Raw genomic sequence first — 15,314 nt, 5'->3', positions numbered from 1 at the left:
ATTGAGACTGTAAACTCATTATGATTAAGTGTTTACTGAGGTAATAAATCAGGTGAGAAGCAGGGTCATTTTACCATTATTTCTAGAGGTGAAAAACCAGACTTCTTTTTGCACCCAGAGGAGTCGCCCCCTGCTGGCCGTTCGATAGAATGCGGGACTTCCGCATTCGCTTCACTTCTCGGACCGGAAGCTTCCCGCTTGAGCGAGACCTATATTTTTTACTTTTTAAGCTAGAAAAAAAGGTGTGTGTGTGTGAGAGAGAGACAGAGACAATGAACTCACACCACTGCACATTCCTTACATGGCTCAAATAACTTTCCTCATAAATCTGTGTGTGTGTGTGTGTGTGTGTGTGTGTGTGTTCTCAAATGTCTATAAGTGTGTGTTCTTACTCCAGCCCACACTAAGTGCATCATTCTGAAGCCCTGGAATTAGCCAGACACCTAAAAAAAACCAATAATTGCTACTTCACCTACATGATGCCCACCCTGTGGCAGTGCAGTTACAGGAAGACATTTCCCATCAGCCCCTGGGGCTGTTAGCAAGACTCACATTCTACTGCTTTTTACATATTGTGTACTTACTCAGGTACCAAAGAAGAGAAAAGGGAGAAAGAGCTTATTGGGCTAAGAAAGGACCTAAAATGTTTGTGTAAGCACAGGGGCACACACACACACACACACACACAGAGGAAAAATGTCAATGGAAATATACAAACACACACCAAAATACCTGATCACAAACACACACACACGCTGAGAAACATGCATGTGCATCTACACAGGAAACACTTATAGTGGTGCATTCACTGAAACACATTCTAAATACACACAAATGCACACGTTAACCCACACACGAAGAAACATACATGTTCATACAGACACGCACACAAAGTAAAACGGAAACATACTGAATTATATAAATACACTGAAAGAGACAAAAGTGCGCCCACACAGAAAAGCATGCAAAAAGAAAAACAAAGAGATGTGCACGTGTAGAAATATACACACACGCACACACACACACACACACACACAGGCATGTACACACCTCTCCGATCAATAAAACATTGCACAAGTTGGAGTTACATAAACGGGAGAGAAAGAGAGAGATATCAAGCTGCTGGCCTGGTTGTCAATAGCAACAGTGTTTTGGAGGCTGATCGTCAGTCAGGTCTGCTGCAAAAGCATGGTGGGATATCACACCACAGATGTGGATTTTCTTTGTTCATACTACTATCTTATAATACAGTTTGACTCTTCATAAATTTGAGGCACTCACAAGAGACAATTTAAAAACTGAACGGTCAAAATCAAAGCAGCAGAGGCCGACAGCTTTCTGCTATAAATGTGTAGTCTCCGAGCCCAAGTCGAGATAACCCCTAATGACATCATCAGGGGTTACTTTATAAGACTTTGGAAGGCATTACACAACTATCGTTACAGGCTGAGAGGTTCTCTTCATGACTAATAGTATATATATGTGTGATCACGCTTGCAAGACGTGTTTGTCTTGTTTCACACAGAGCTTTCACTCTGACTTCTGCTCACACTCTTCTTCTCCAACGGGAAGTTTCCAACCAATCACTGACACTGCAGTTCCATCACATGGCACTTTAACTTCTCAAACTGAAACCACATCTCAGAACTTTCCTCTGCCAGGAGACAACTCACTTCAACGTGCGTTTTCTCATCTGTTGGTCCCAGGAGAAAGAGCGCCAGCGTGTGCACTTGAGTGTGTGCACACATATGCGCAGTACACGCTGTCATGTTCCTACTATACGCAACATAATGCATAGACAGATCAATACAAGCCCTGCTATATGGCCCGCAGGCATGGAGTGGGGAGGGGGGTTCAGGATAATTACTTTGTCCTGTGGGGGTGTATCACTCTCACAGCCAACAGCCTAGATCTGAATGTGGGTCAATACACACACCCTCACACACACACACACACACACACACACACACACACACACACAAATGAGCTGGCTGTTGTTCCAGATGAAGGATGGTGGAAGTAAATTCAGGTCAAACAGGAAGTGGTAAAGAGCCTAAATGCACTACAGACACTTCACCACAGAAATGGATGATATGTGCTCAATATAACTGGTTACCATCTGCTAGATACAGTGATGATATGATGCTGTTGATATATCATGACTGACAACTGCACTGCGAACACCAACCATCCATCCCCTACAGGTAATTTACAAGCAGGATGTGCACTGTTGTGTCCCACCCCCAAGTCACAACAGCATCTTAATGGAACTGACAAAAACTTGGAGGGAAAATCAACAGTCATTTTAAATTCATGAACACAAATCCAACTTCCAAAGGAGGGCATAACAACAAGCGAAGGGATGCTCTCAAGCCAGCAGAAATGCCTGCAGCTCTATGACTTCAATGTGGCACGAGCTAAAACTACAAGCACTCCCATCAACCACAAAGCCAATGTTTATTTATTTATATGGAGTCACAATAAGAAAGGTCAAGTGAAAACACAGCTCTTTTCTATATGCAGACGCTTGAGGTAATCTTTCACTGTGAGTAATGCACCTTTGCTGCTTTAAAGTGAAAGAAAAATCTCACTGCGTTTCCAAAATACATGTAAATGTACAGACTGGTGTGAGTATGAGCATGAATCTGTGGTTGTAGGCTACAGACACACAAACTTTATTGTTAATAAAATATAGTATAGTGTTAAGATATTTATTTTACAGTAGGTTTATGCCATTTGGAGATCTATCAATGACATTCCTGCATTACATGGTGTTAACTGCTTGACCAGAAATCAGACCAGTAGAGCAGGATTGTTGTTCTCTTAACTTCAATCAACAGTGTGATATTTTAAGGTGGCATTTCAGTTATATTCCTGCATTTTGCTTTTATTCTTCTGTATTAATATCCTTCTAAAATTTGCATTAGGGTTCCTGTCGCTGGGAGGGAAGCCTGACTGCCAACACAAAGCCTACTCTATGTAAACAAAACAAAATATTTGCATCTGAAATAACGAAATAAGAGATTGCATGTGTCAAATATGTGGGAGGCGTCAACATAACAGCCATAATTGCAAATGGTTACACGGAAGGTAGCTGTAAAATATGAAATATAGCTAGAGTCTGTCTGGTTGAATTATTCTTCAGCTGCCGTTTCCTCTGTGCTGTCATTCCCACACTGCACTGTTCAGACTTCGTCCTAAGCGGCCGGACGAAATGTAACGTCACAGAGTCTATTGTCGGACAGACTGTGTCTTTTCCACAAGTGACATTTGTCAAATTTACCTGAAAATGGTGAATTCCGTCGTTTCAAACCGACTCTCCGGAGCAGCCGGGCCCGGATGCCCTCCTCCGCTTTATCCGCCCACTGAAGAAACGTTAGCAGCTCAGTCTGCTCGTTTCGATTCCAAACGCTCCGACAGAGGAGAAATACCCTCCGAAACACACAGAGAGATATGAGGGGTGCGAGGACGGAGGGCTAGAGACCGAACCCCCAAAATGTCGTTTGTGTGGCGGTGAAAGCAGTTTAAAGAGGCTGGAGGAGGATCTGTCTGCTGTCGACACAGGAGACGGGAGGGGTGCAAACTAGTTGTGCATCAAGTGCCACACAGTGGTCAACAATGGGACTTCCTGTAAGGTTTCAAAATAAAAGTACTCTCAACGACCATGTGTCGTCTTCTTTCACAACTTTCAAAGTAAAAGCGATAATACTTGTTTCACAGTGTCCGGTCACCGTATACAAAATAAAAGTGGCAAAATAACTAATTTAATTCTATAATGTCTAGATAGCCTAGATAAATACTTATATACATACATGCATACATACATTCTCAAGGTTATGTTTTCACATTTTTTATCATATGACATTTAACAGTATATCCATTTTAATATGAAACTCAACTTGGTTCTGCTCTATTGTTAGCAAACTGTCAGCTTGACGAAGCTGAGAGAACTTAAGGAAATGCAGATAAACGAAACAATGGTAGTCTATCCTTATATGAATAGCTTTCCTTTCCGCTGTTTTTATGTGTTGCAACACTGTGGATTTTCAGCGGTCAAACATTGCAACACTGTAGTAATGTTTCAAAATGCAGTTTATACCCTGTGCCAGTCACTTCAATTAAATATTGAACATAGACAGTTAATTAAGGCAATAAAACAATTGAAACACAATAAGCAGTTTTCATCTTGTTAAAAAAAAAAGTAATATTCAGGGTATTACCAAAAAGGTTAAACATTTTCTGTCATGTTACACAAAATTTCTTTTAAAATGATTAATTCCTTGGAATTAGTAGATGATTTTTTTTTTTACAATAATATTATAAGATTAACCATAGATATGTGTATGAAAAGATTAACAATAAAATAATTTTTTTCTTAATTTCATGTTGAAAAAATGGTTGCGTCATCACAAAGTTGGGGATATTTTCATTTCTGCTTTGATTAATTTTAAAGGCATGAATAAATAACATCAATAGTCATAATTTGTGTGATATGAAGAAACACTAAAATGAGATATAAATTGGACAGGCACTTTAAACACAACCAGTATTGAGTTAAATGTTTGGTCGTGTAGCGCCACCTGTTGGATAAAAGCTGCAGTGACCGTAATTAATTAAATCCTGAACATTGGTAATACAGGTTGGAGTCTGATAACGAGTGTACCTCGACAGTATAATACATGTAGCCCTAGTTACTGGGGAACAAGATGTGAAGTTATGGAATAAGGAGGTAACAATTTTGGATCTTACAAAGCACACATTTTGTAGTTATTATTTATATAAGTACTAGATACCTATTCTACTATTACAGAGTGAGCAAAAAGATGGGGTGCTGACTTCTGCATCACTTGATCTGATGTGATTTTATTTTAAAATGGTGCAATTACCAACAAACCTGCAAACTACATTGTTCTTTTCTAATTCTGGAGTGGTCACAGAGGTCCAGGGGGACAATGTGTTGTCATGGATGCTGTCGGCCTCTGAAGACTGCCTCAGTAGTCATTCACCTCACCAGCAAACTTCATTACTGGATACTTGTTTATTGCTTTGTATGACACACACTGTGTCTACATGCTGACAGTTTTGAAGCTGTTAAAATGTCTTCCCTGTAGAGCAATGTAGTTTGTTGGTAATACAATACTTTTGAAATAAAATCACATCAGATGTAGGCTATTAAGTGATGCAGAAGTCATTACTTTGTGATTTGGGTGAACTAGCCCTTTAACATAAATTATGGTGCTTCAACTGCAGTGGTATAGCTACATGAAGGTCTTGCATTGTTGGTATAGGCCTATCTGTCTATATCAGCAGGCCTATTTATTTAAATCCTATTAATGCATTACTGTCAGAGTGGGCACCGCTGTGTCACCTGCCATTATCACCAACACCGGAGCTCCCCAAGGCTGATGAGTCCCTTCCTGTATTGCCTCTATATTAATGACTGTCTCTGCCCCTCCCCCATTACACAGTATTTCAAATATTCAAATAACACAGTCATACATGCACTTCTCAAGGACAGTAACTCATATCAATCTTTCCATTTCACTCAGTGGACTACAGGGAAGAGCCTACTACTGAATGTCCCCAACTCCTCACTGAAACCTGCAATAAACCCAGTACCCCCACTGCCACTCAATTCATTGAGAAACGGGTCAGAATTGCCAGTCTTTGGTGACATTCAGGACAGAATTCATGTCTGTATTGTACACATGACCATGCATTGGAGCAATGTCCACAACTGAGGAAAAAGACACATGTGGACAAGTTAAACTTTTACTTTTTGCTTTGGTTGTTTAATGCACTGGGCTTTTAAGCAAGAACTACGACAGGCGCATTACTTGCAGACACTGCAACCAAACTCATCCCAGCATTTTGCATATTGCAAAAAAGGAAAAAGCTGTCCAAGGAGATACAGAACAGGCCAAAAAAGAGTTGAGCGAAGCCTTAGCATTGTTAAACCAGGATCACATTGAAAGATACTTGTCGCAAAAAGAAATTAAATGGAGTTTTAACCCACCTGCTGGATCACATCATGGTGGCGTTTGGGAGCGCATAATACGGATGATCCAGAAGGGTTTTGAGTTCAGTGCTTTGTCAACAAAGTTTGGATGACGAAGGATTTCATACAGTCCTCTGCGAGGTCAAAGCAATGCTGAACGACCGGCCCATCACTAAATTATCTGAAGATCCAAACGACCTAGAGGCATTGACTCCTAACCACTTGCTTCTACTGAAAGGGAAACCAATTCTACCACCAGGACTTTTTGAAAGAAGTGATCTGTATGCAAGGAGAAGATGGAAACAGGTCCAATATATTGCTGATCTCCTCTGGAAAAGATGGACTCGGATTATTGTGCTCCGATTATGTTGTTTATTCTACTTTATATTACGTAGTTTTCATTGTAAGTGGACGCAGGAAATAAACGCCTTAAAACTGCAAACTTTGGGAAAAGACTGGACATTGTTTTTCAGGTACACGTTAGAAACATGTTACCTTACCATGCTCACTGTCCATCCATCCATCCATCCATCCATCGTCAACCGCTTATCCTGCGTACAGGGTCGCTGGGGGCTGGAGCCAATCCCAGCTGACATTGGGCGAAAGGCGGGGTACACTGTGGACAGGTCGCCAGTCCATCGCAGGATGCTCACTGTCACAAACAGGGAATAACTTAAAATCACAGTCAAGTCAGGCAAGCTGCTGCTCTGTCTCTTGGCTTGCTGTGGTGCTGAGGTTAATGATTGAGATGCAATTTGACCAATGTTTGCATGAAGGACATGTAGGCCTACATGACCGACCACGGGTGGCGTGCGAGAAACAGCCACCTAAAGAGAAAAGTCAAATAAATGCAAAAACTCAAAATGAATGCTACAAAGTGGTTCAGCAGTATCAGTGTACAGTGGATAGCTGTTATTTCAGGTGCCTTAAATGAGAAAAACAACATGGGCTGAGCCCTGAATGTTTACAATGTCTGCCTCTGCCCCTCAGTAAGAACTTCTGCCCTCTGCCTTCACTGCCCTTAATAAACTGTAGCAATAACACTCAAGTTGAGGCATGTTATGTGAATGTACTTTTATGTTGGATCACTGTTCCTTAACTGTTCATGTACAGATATGTGAAAACAAATTTCCTCTAATGGGGGACAAAAAAAATATCTACCTATAGAAGAAATATAATTTAGCTTTTTCCTCAGAATGGCAAGGATGTACAGCCTACACTATTGGCAGAGCCCGGGGTGGGTGAGACCGCGGGTGTGCTGTCATTGCTGCACTTTGCCACAGTCAGACTTACTGCACAGGTTTCCGTGTTCACACTGGGATCACACCAGAATACAACAAGCTGACTGGAAAATGTCGCGGGCTGCTGAAAGACTCCGGCTGCTGGTCAGTCATCTTGATCGATCACCCGCTGCGATCGTATCCTTTTATTTTGCTTTGATTATAGCCTATACTGAATCATCCTTTATGTTTGATGCTTGTTTGTTTGTTTTTCTATGCTGTATTTCTATTTAAATTGTAATTGGTGTGCCGTCTTGGCGAGGTGTCCCTCGGAAAAGCGATTAAGGGACTTCATGGTTAAATAAAGGTTAAATAAATTTAAAAAAAAATCATCGAGGGTCCACGAACAGCGGAACAGGCTGATCCTCTAGCCGACATCGGCACAACTAGCGGCAGACAGCGCTGATGGGCAATGCCGGTGTCCCACAGGCCTCCGGGGAAATGAGTAGGAATAATTTAAAGCTATTATTATTTAAAAATGCTTATTTGGTTCTTGCACTCTTAAGCACAGTAACATTATAAGCTAACACTGTTATTTTGAATTCAGCCAGCCGCCATTGTTTATGTAACGGGGCCCGTGTCAAAGCGTTTTCTGACGCCAACGTCTTTTTTCAATTCATTCCAATGGGAGCGCCGCGTTTTTCCAAGCTGGTAAAAACGCCAGGAGCTTGACGAGGCGCTGAGCGTTTTTTTCCGGTCGCCGAGAGTTGAAAAATGTTCAACTTTGGGAAAAACGCTGCGCTCGTCACTGTCACTTTTTACCCAGCCGTCCAATCACAGTGCAGGGGGGACGGGACAAACACCGCACCGAGCACATCCGATCTTGAACGAAACGATGTGCCTACTCGCCGAGGTGTTGCCTCACCCGCAAAATCTCATGAACCCACGTACGGACAGTCTGTGCTCTCATGTTTCAGCCTTCTCTTCACGCAAAGCAAAGGCCAGAGCAAGCAGGCCTACGTACTTTGTGGTGACATTTAGCCTAGTTCGGTAAAGTTGGAAATATATTCACAGATTCGAACTTCCGGGATCAATAAGTCGTAAGCAAAACGTTTTTAAAAAACAAACAACGCCTTTTACTATCGTAGTTAAGTAGACAACAAGCTGCAAGTACATCTTCACCGAAATGAGTCGTCCTACGAGCGGCACAAATAACATTGGTCTCTACGTGCAGCCGGCTGTGAGACGAGAGCGCAGGGACCGTCTACAAATTGCAACGCCGAAAACACATGCTGCATAAATATTCAATAACTTACCACTTACACAATGTAGTGCCCCCAGAATCACCTTACACATTCATGATATACTGCTGGCTATACTACGACACTTAGTTTCGGGAAGAAAGACGTCTGTTTTCAGGTCATTTGAAAGTGACAGCCTATTAGCATATGCATGTTATCAAATTACGTTATAAATTACTGCTTTTTTATTTCTACTACTTTTCTCAATCTTAACGGTCTTTCGGGTTGTTATGGTCTCGTTTTCTTGACTGATTTTCTTCAGAGAGCTACATCAACCTCTGCTCAAAGCCTCACCTACAGTCACCCACAGAGACTGAGGTAATGTTAGGTACACCTTTAGTTTTAGAGGACATTGTAACTCCACCACAGCATATGACAGCCTCAACAGTTGTGTCTGGCTAAGTTATTTTCTATCCACAATTCACCTTTTGACTCGAACCCTGATCTGGGGGTGCATTATGTTTCATTTATTGAGAAGACAACAACCAAACAAGCCCAGTTGTTAAGCTAGATTAGGGGGGCTCATGTTTCAGGTCAGAAAGCAGCTTTTTGTTAGGCTAAGTAAAAAGATTAATGTTGCAAAAAAAAGTCTCACATGTCCTACTTGTTAGCACCACTAGGAGGTAGTGACTTTTTTTCTTAGCCAGCAACGGGAATTTACTGTACATCCAGTATGATTTGAATGCAACATATCATATCATTTGTCATTCATTTCCCTCTACAGTACCCTTTACTTCAAACTAAACATTAAAGTAAATAAAAAATGGTGATATTGTTGTGTATTTTTAAAAAAAAATTTTTTTGGTAGATACACTTTTGATACTGACCTGCTGACCCCAGAACAGCGACTCTCCTATGAGGAAAATGGCTTCATCCTCATCAAGAATCTGGTGTCTGAAGAGGACATCGACAGGTTCAGGTGACTATCAGAAACTCTGACAACTGCAAAGAAAATAAAGCTTTTCTCCCAGCGTATAAGCATAAAAACATCGCTGTTAGTAACTGTAGTAACTGAACTACAATTTACTGTGTTAAACCAATTACTGAGAACCGCAAACTCAGTAAACATTAAGTGTCTTTAAGGATATTATTATCTTATTGTATATTTGCACCAAATTACCTGTAGATGTGTTGTGAGGTGCTGAATGTGATCTGTGTGTTCTTCTGTGTGTGCGTTCCTCAGGAAAGAGTTTGAACGGATCTGTCGACAGGAAGTGACGGTTCCCGGTCTGATGGTGATGAAGGATTTGGCGATCGCTAAGTCAGAGTTCGTTCCGGATGAGTCGAGTGAGTTTGGAAGGTTATTAAAACATTTCCAGCCACCAAGAGCTGCAGACCAGATGCCCAGACTCATGTCTGTGTCGTGATTTTAACTTGATGAAAACTTAAAACAACAACTTCAGAACCAGTATTTAGCGTAACTCCATCAGCTGTTTGTAGTAAACACACCGCTATACACTGCTGTTTCTGAGCAATACATTCAATGCCGACGTACAATCTCAGGCGGACATCAGCAAGACTTGTGTGACTATTTGACTGCTGATTGTGATTTATTGGTTTGCAAACAACGGTGGACAAGAGAGGAGCAGTCGTAGGAAAAACACCTGACATCCTCCAGTTAAAGCCAGTTGCCTCTACTTAGAATCCACGTAAGAGATCCCGATCTCTGGAGTGGGAACACATATCATTCACAGTGCAACTGTTGATGCAACTGTAGAGGTTACAAACATTTGGCAGAAGCTTTTGTTCCAAGGACACACAGTCCTTTGATTTATTGGCAGGAGCACTGTGTAAGCCGCACCCACATATGATGTGAAAAATACTGTATACCAGCAACAAATAATCCATGTGAACAAATCTTTCCAAGGCTAAGGATAACATTTATGAAGAAAAAAAACGACTCAGCCCCAAAGTAGCTGAATATTTCTGAATAAAGTTCTTGACATATAACAAATATGTTCCACTTTTTCATAACTAACAAGCAGACATAAACCAGAACAAATGACAAGGGACCAGGAAGAATCAAACAGAACACATGTAACATCTAAATGGGAAACAATGAGCTAGAAACCAGATCTAAGAACTAAGACACAGAACCAGGACTACGCACTAAGACATAAACTTAGAACTAAGATAAGAATAGGAAAGAGACAGAACTGGTAAAGACTAAACATAAGAATAAACTAGGCCGCACAGAAGAAACACAAAACCCCAAACCATGACAACAGACTTAAAACAGGAAAAACATGAACACAAAACCAAAATCCTAAGAGAAACACTGAATGTAAACACAACTTTAAGTGTTTACATGAAAACGTGACAGGGTACCTTTTAAGTAGTAAATATTGAGAGGAAATTAATTAGCCACAATTCTTCTGCAACATGGCATAAAAAACCCTCTTGATATTGAGATTAGTCTGATTTACATGAATCATGGTCAGAACAAAGACATTTCCCACCATTAAAAAACAAACAGGATTGTTTCTTTAGTGTTTTCAAAAACAGATTCAGGTGTTTTTGAGATGTTTCTAATGTGTCTGTTCCAGGTAAGAAGACGTCCCGTCACCCGATGCATCAGGATCTGCATTATTTCCCGTTCCGCCCAGCAGACAGGATCGTCTGCTCTTGGACGGCAATGGAGAAAATTACCAGGCAAAACGGCTGTCTGGTCGTCCTGCCGGGGACACACACTGGCACGCTGCAGGAGCACGACTACCCCGAGTGGGAGGTATAAAAACACACACACACACACACGCCAAATTCTACAGGAAGCATGATTACACATGCAAGGACGTGTACACACACATACACTGTCTTGTGGGTCCTCAGGGTGGTGTAAACAAGATGTACCATGGAGTGCGTGACTATGATCCGCAGCACCCCAGGGTGCACCTGGAGATGGAGAAGGGCGACACCGTCTTCTTCCATCCACTGCTGATCCACGGCTCTGGCATGAACCAGACACAGGGCTTCCGCAAGGTACTACGCTACCCATTTCTTAAAAAAAACTAGCCCCATACTTTTTTATGCCCTTATTTTCCGAGTTACAATAAGCAAATCATCGATTTAAAGATGACTGTGTGTGTGAATGTGTGTAAATGTGTGTTTCCAGGCCATCTCCTGCCACTATGCCAGCGCTGACTGTTATTACATCGATGTGAGGGGAACCACGCAGGAAAACATAGCAACAGAGGTGGAGGAGCTCGCACTCAGGAAGTACACTAAAGGCAACGAAATTACCTTCCAGGTCAGACACTGACTTTCAGAAGGCTTGAAAAGTGTTTGATACGGTTTGGTTTGAATGACAAGTAACAACACTGACATGCAACATAAGAGCATGTCTATGTGGTTACTTGTCATTATCATACAGATAATGAGATTGAGCTCACCAAGCTTGTCAGAGTGATGCATCTTTAGAATCCAGTTAAATATAATTTGGCTAAGAGCAAATGCAAATAGTTGAAATACTTACTACTACTACTACATACTTAGTAGCAAGGTCAGTGGTGACGAGCTATGGGATGTGAGTGGGAAAGAAAGCTGCCATTTCCTGCTTGGTGTATATCATCTTGCTCAAAAAATGTCCATATATGATTAAACTGACTGATGACTGAGCTCTGGGACAGGATGCAGTTGTATAGATGACATGTTAAAGGAAAAAAAAATCATCCTCTTACTTCCAGAAGTTTAGCTTTTGTTGAACTGACCCTTGTTTCCCACACAGGATACCTGGGCTTTCCGAGGCCGCCTGGTTCAAGGAGAGAGGATTTCACTGTAAAGAAGCCACAGACGTGTTACAGAAAGAAAGAAAAAAAACCCCACCATATTATTGCAGGGTGACCAACCACTGAGCTGAAACTAGAACATATTGATATGGTGATGGGTAAGAGGCAACACACAGGCACAGTGTCTTGTCATGCAATCCTTAATCTGCTTTCATAATGGAAGCATGTAATTCTTAGATTACTTAGGTGTTGGTGATTGAGGCTTGATAGTTTATGCTCATTGTAACATTTTGGAAATTTAATATATAGAGAATATAAAGATAGTAAATACTGTTTCAGTAGAAAATGTCAGTTACCTACCATAAACAAATCATTACACTGTCGGTACGAGAGGTAAAGTACTTGACATTCAGTACCCCTCCTGCTACTTGCTATACAGCATTTTACGGCACAAAATGCAGTTGAAATTGCACTTAAAAACAGTGGAATCATGTGAATGCATCTTGAAATGTCTATCAAGCTGTTTAATGAAAATGGAAAGGATATTGCGCCTGTGGTAACTGCACAGAAGCTTAAAGATGAATTTGTATGCTGATTAGGAAAAGTAAGAATTATTATGTGTGAGAGCGAGGGCGAGAGAATAATGAAAGCTACATTTTAAACTAGAGTAGGTGATTTATTTCAATAGCATTTATTTTAACATGTGTTTTGGGAGAGGGTGTGATTTCATTTCATTTCAGTTGGATACTTTCAAAATCTAACTGTCTCTTGCTTTCTGCAACGTTGCCTAACCCAGCTTTATGCAGAAATATGTAAATGATCAGGGTTGAGAGGTATAGCTCTTGTTAATTAACACTAGAGGCCTTGACTTTATAATGTCTTATAAATGTGTCAACATGTTAATTTTAATATAACGGTTTGATGATGAGTGAGTGGATGATGACAATCTTGCTAGGATAAATGTAATATTTTGTTAACATTAATAATAAAAAATGACTGCTAAAACAATGAGACTTAGTTTTGATTTCCTCTAAAGCTTCAGACACAGAAACACACACCTGCCCCCTTTTGACCTGTAATGTCATTTAGTGTAGTGTAATTTCATAACAGTCAGTTATGTCATTATAAATAAAGTCTACAACATAATTAATCTTAAAATGCTAACACTACATTACATACTTTAATCCAATTCATGACATAAGTAATATGTTAAATCAAGTAAGATCTTCAGTTCTATTAACATACATCTACTATATTAACACTATTGTACATTAACATTTGTTTTCTTCTTGTGTTTATACCATGATTTATAGAGTTTTCTGATTTATTGATTGATTGATTTATCTTAAAAAAAAATAAAAAAACGTTCACTTTGTCCAAAGGATAAGGATACTGTGAACTCTGGTGGCCAATGTTAGCACCGACACACCTGAAAACGTAAATCTTTAACTAGAAAACTGTGTTGTGGTTCACGTGGAGTGAGATTGTAAATTGTGCAACCAGAGAGAAAACCCCCCAAAACACAAGGGATTATGGGTAGGAGGATCATCATGCTTGGCACATCAGATAAGACTGGTCTTGTCTGCACTCCTATCTGCAAGAGTCAGATTTGCTTTCAGTCTCTCTCTTCAGGAACGATGCCAGGTTCCAATAATCAAAACAGGTGACTGTCAAGTAAACAAGCTGCTTGAGAGCCATGTGGCTTTAGTTGGCCTAGAATAGGGCAGCCCAACCTAAACAAAAAACCATAAAGCTTCATTAGTTTCTCAGTATTTGTCAGCTGAATTTGCCTTTCACACATGTTCAAACCATACACACTGTTGTAGGTGCATCGGAGAAAGTTGAATAACACTAACAGCAACAGTCACATGTTGGTCTCAGAGGGTTTGGCTGTTTTCAGATGGAGGCCCAGTTATTTCCTGGCTCCCTACAGTGGGACCCTCCGCCCCCACACCTGATCCAGCACAGCTAAGACTGTGTGTGTATGTGGGTGTGTTTAAACAGCGTCTTTGTTCAAACCCAGAGGGAAGCTCTCAGCTCTTAGTTTCATTAAGAAATGCAGGAAATTCATTCACGTGCAGGACGGCAGAAATGTTGGAGTCTTTGTTACAGAAGGTGGTGGCCTCACACTACACACATACATACATACATTTAAATATATACACCTGCACGCGCACACGCAGTCACATAGATGTACAGCTGCACACACAGCAAATAGTTTCTCACACTCAGGTCTAACTGCAGGCTAATTTGTACTGCTAAATGTTTCCCGTACTCCAGATCTGTTGTCGTCTGTGCCCAGTTTCCTTTGGAAGAAACTGAAAAACATACAGATTTCACTACAATTTTTTATAAAGGACTAATCCCACACTCCTCACAGTCAGTTCGATAGCTCGCAGCACAATGTAGCATTGACCACAGGTTAGTGCAATAGACCGTGACCATGCCTACTTGGAATGATACTGAAAGAGTCCAGGACAGCATCGAGATATTGCCACTTGCACACACCGGCTGTAAGGGAAATATACGTCATTCATCTAGAAAGAGCAGGTCTTTAAATTCTGTTATTAAATAGTGTTATAAAGTGGGATAGTTTTGTAGTACGTACACATTATCCATGCAGTGTAAAAAATATTTTCGTTTGAGGAGATTCAGGGTTGATTTCAGCGTCAGACTTTGTCAAGCAATCTTCAAACTGCAAACTGACCTCTTTATCTCGCTCAATACAGTTCAAGCTTAGTGGACTTTGGCCAGCAAACTCAAATTTAACCCGTGATACAAAGAAAATACACAAATCACGGCATCCCTCTACAGACAGCTAACATGGAAGACTGCATGAACTTCATCCACAACTGCAACAGAGCCATTACATAAAACTATTATTTGATTTGATATTATTTGATGTCCTTGTCCTCTCTCTTTGAAAAAAGGGACTTTGTGGCCCTGTCTGCTGGTATGATTGCTTAATGTCTTACAGATGTTACCAAAGCAGCAGAGCAGCCTCAGTTACCTCAGGTTATAATCCATCCTGAGCTCATTTTTCTCTCTCAGAATTAGAAACATCTTGACG

At 40.8% G+C, this 15,314-nt stretch overlaps 2 protein-coding genes and 1 long non-coding RNA gene across 3 annotated transcripts in view; 1 reads left to right on the top strand and 2 right to left on the bottom strand.

The window, feature by feature from the left end:
- Positions 1-3,600, bottom strand: part of cdk17 (cyclin-dependent kinase 17) — a 47,055-nt gene extending 43,455 nt beyond the window's left edge. Inside the window, exon 1 of the mRNA XM_038738916.1 lies at positions 3,284-3,600. The gene's annotated coding sequence lies outside the window, so the exon portion shown is untranslated. The remainder of the gene's footprint in view (positions 1-3,283) is intronic.
- Positions 3,601-7,261: 3,661 nt separating this feature from the next.
- On the top strand, positions 7,262-13,252 carry phyh (phytanoyl-CoA 2-hydroxylase). Its single transcript, XM_038738304.1, has 8 exons — positions 7,262-7,416; positions 8,782-8,837; positions 9,328-9,438; positions 9,703-9,806; positions 11,066-11,247; positions 11,349-11,498; positions 11,632-11,766; positions 12,244-13,252. Exons 1-8 carry the CDS (start codon positions 7,351-7,353, stop codon positions 12,295-12,297), a joined length of 858 nt encoding a protein of 285 aa, XP_038594232.1. The 5' UTR covers positions 7,262-7,350; the 3' UTR covers positions 12,298-13,252.
- On the bottom strand, positions 9,226-9,771 carry LOC119917892. Its single transcript, XR_005447360.1, has 2 exons — positions 9,640-9,771; positions 9,226-9,461 (listed from the first exon to the last, which is right to left on the bottom strand). It is a non-coding gene; the product is annotated as an uncharacterized LOC119917892 (long non-coding RNA).
- Positions 13,253-15,314: the final 2,062 nt, after the last annotated feature.

This window comes from Micropterus salmoides, unplaced genomic scaffold (assembly GCF_014851395.1).
Source record: "Micropterus salmoides isolate LMB-PRFRI ecotype aquatic unplaced genomic scaffold, ASM1485139v1 Ms_hic_scaffold_23, whole genome shotgun sequence".
NCBI classification, from domain to species: Eukaryota; Metazoa; Chordata; class Actinopteri; order Centrarchiformes; family Centrarchidae; genus Micropterus; species Micropterus salmoides.
The sequence above is the reverse complement of the archived record's forward strand: the minus strand, read 5'-3'. Positions and strand labels throughout refer to the sequence as shown.

Bases quoted from the DNA above. Each gene is read 5' to 3' on its own strand.
- phyh (XM_038738304.1), top strand. From the start codon at position 7,351: ATGTCGCGGGCTGCTGAAAGACTCCGGCTGCTGGTCAGTCATCTTGAT. The intron at 8,838-9,327 runs GTAATGTTAGGT...TTTTTTTGGTAG, and splicing joins AGTCACCCACAGAGACTGAG to ATACACTTTTGATACTGACC. The intron at 9,439-9,702 runs GTGACTATCAGA...TGCGTTCCTCAG, and splicing joins GAGGACATCGACAGGTTCAG to GAAAGAGTTTGAACGGATCT.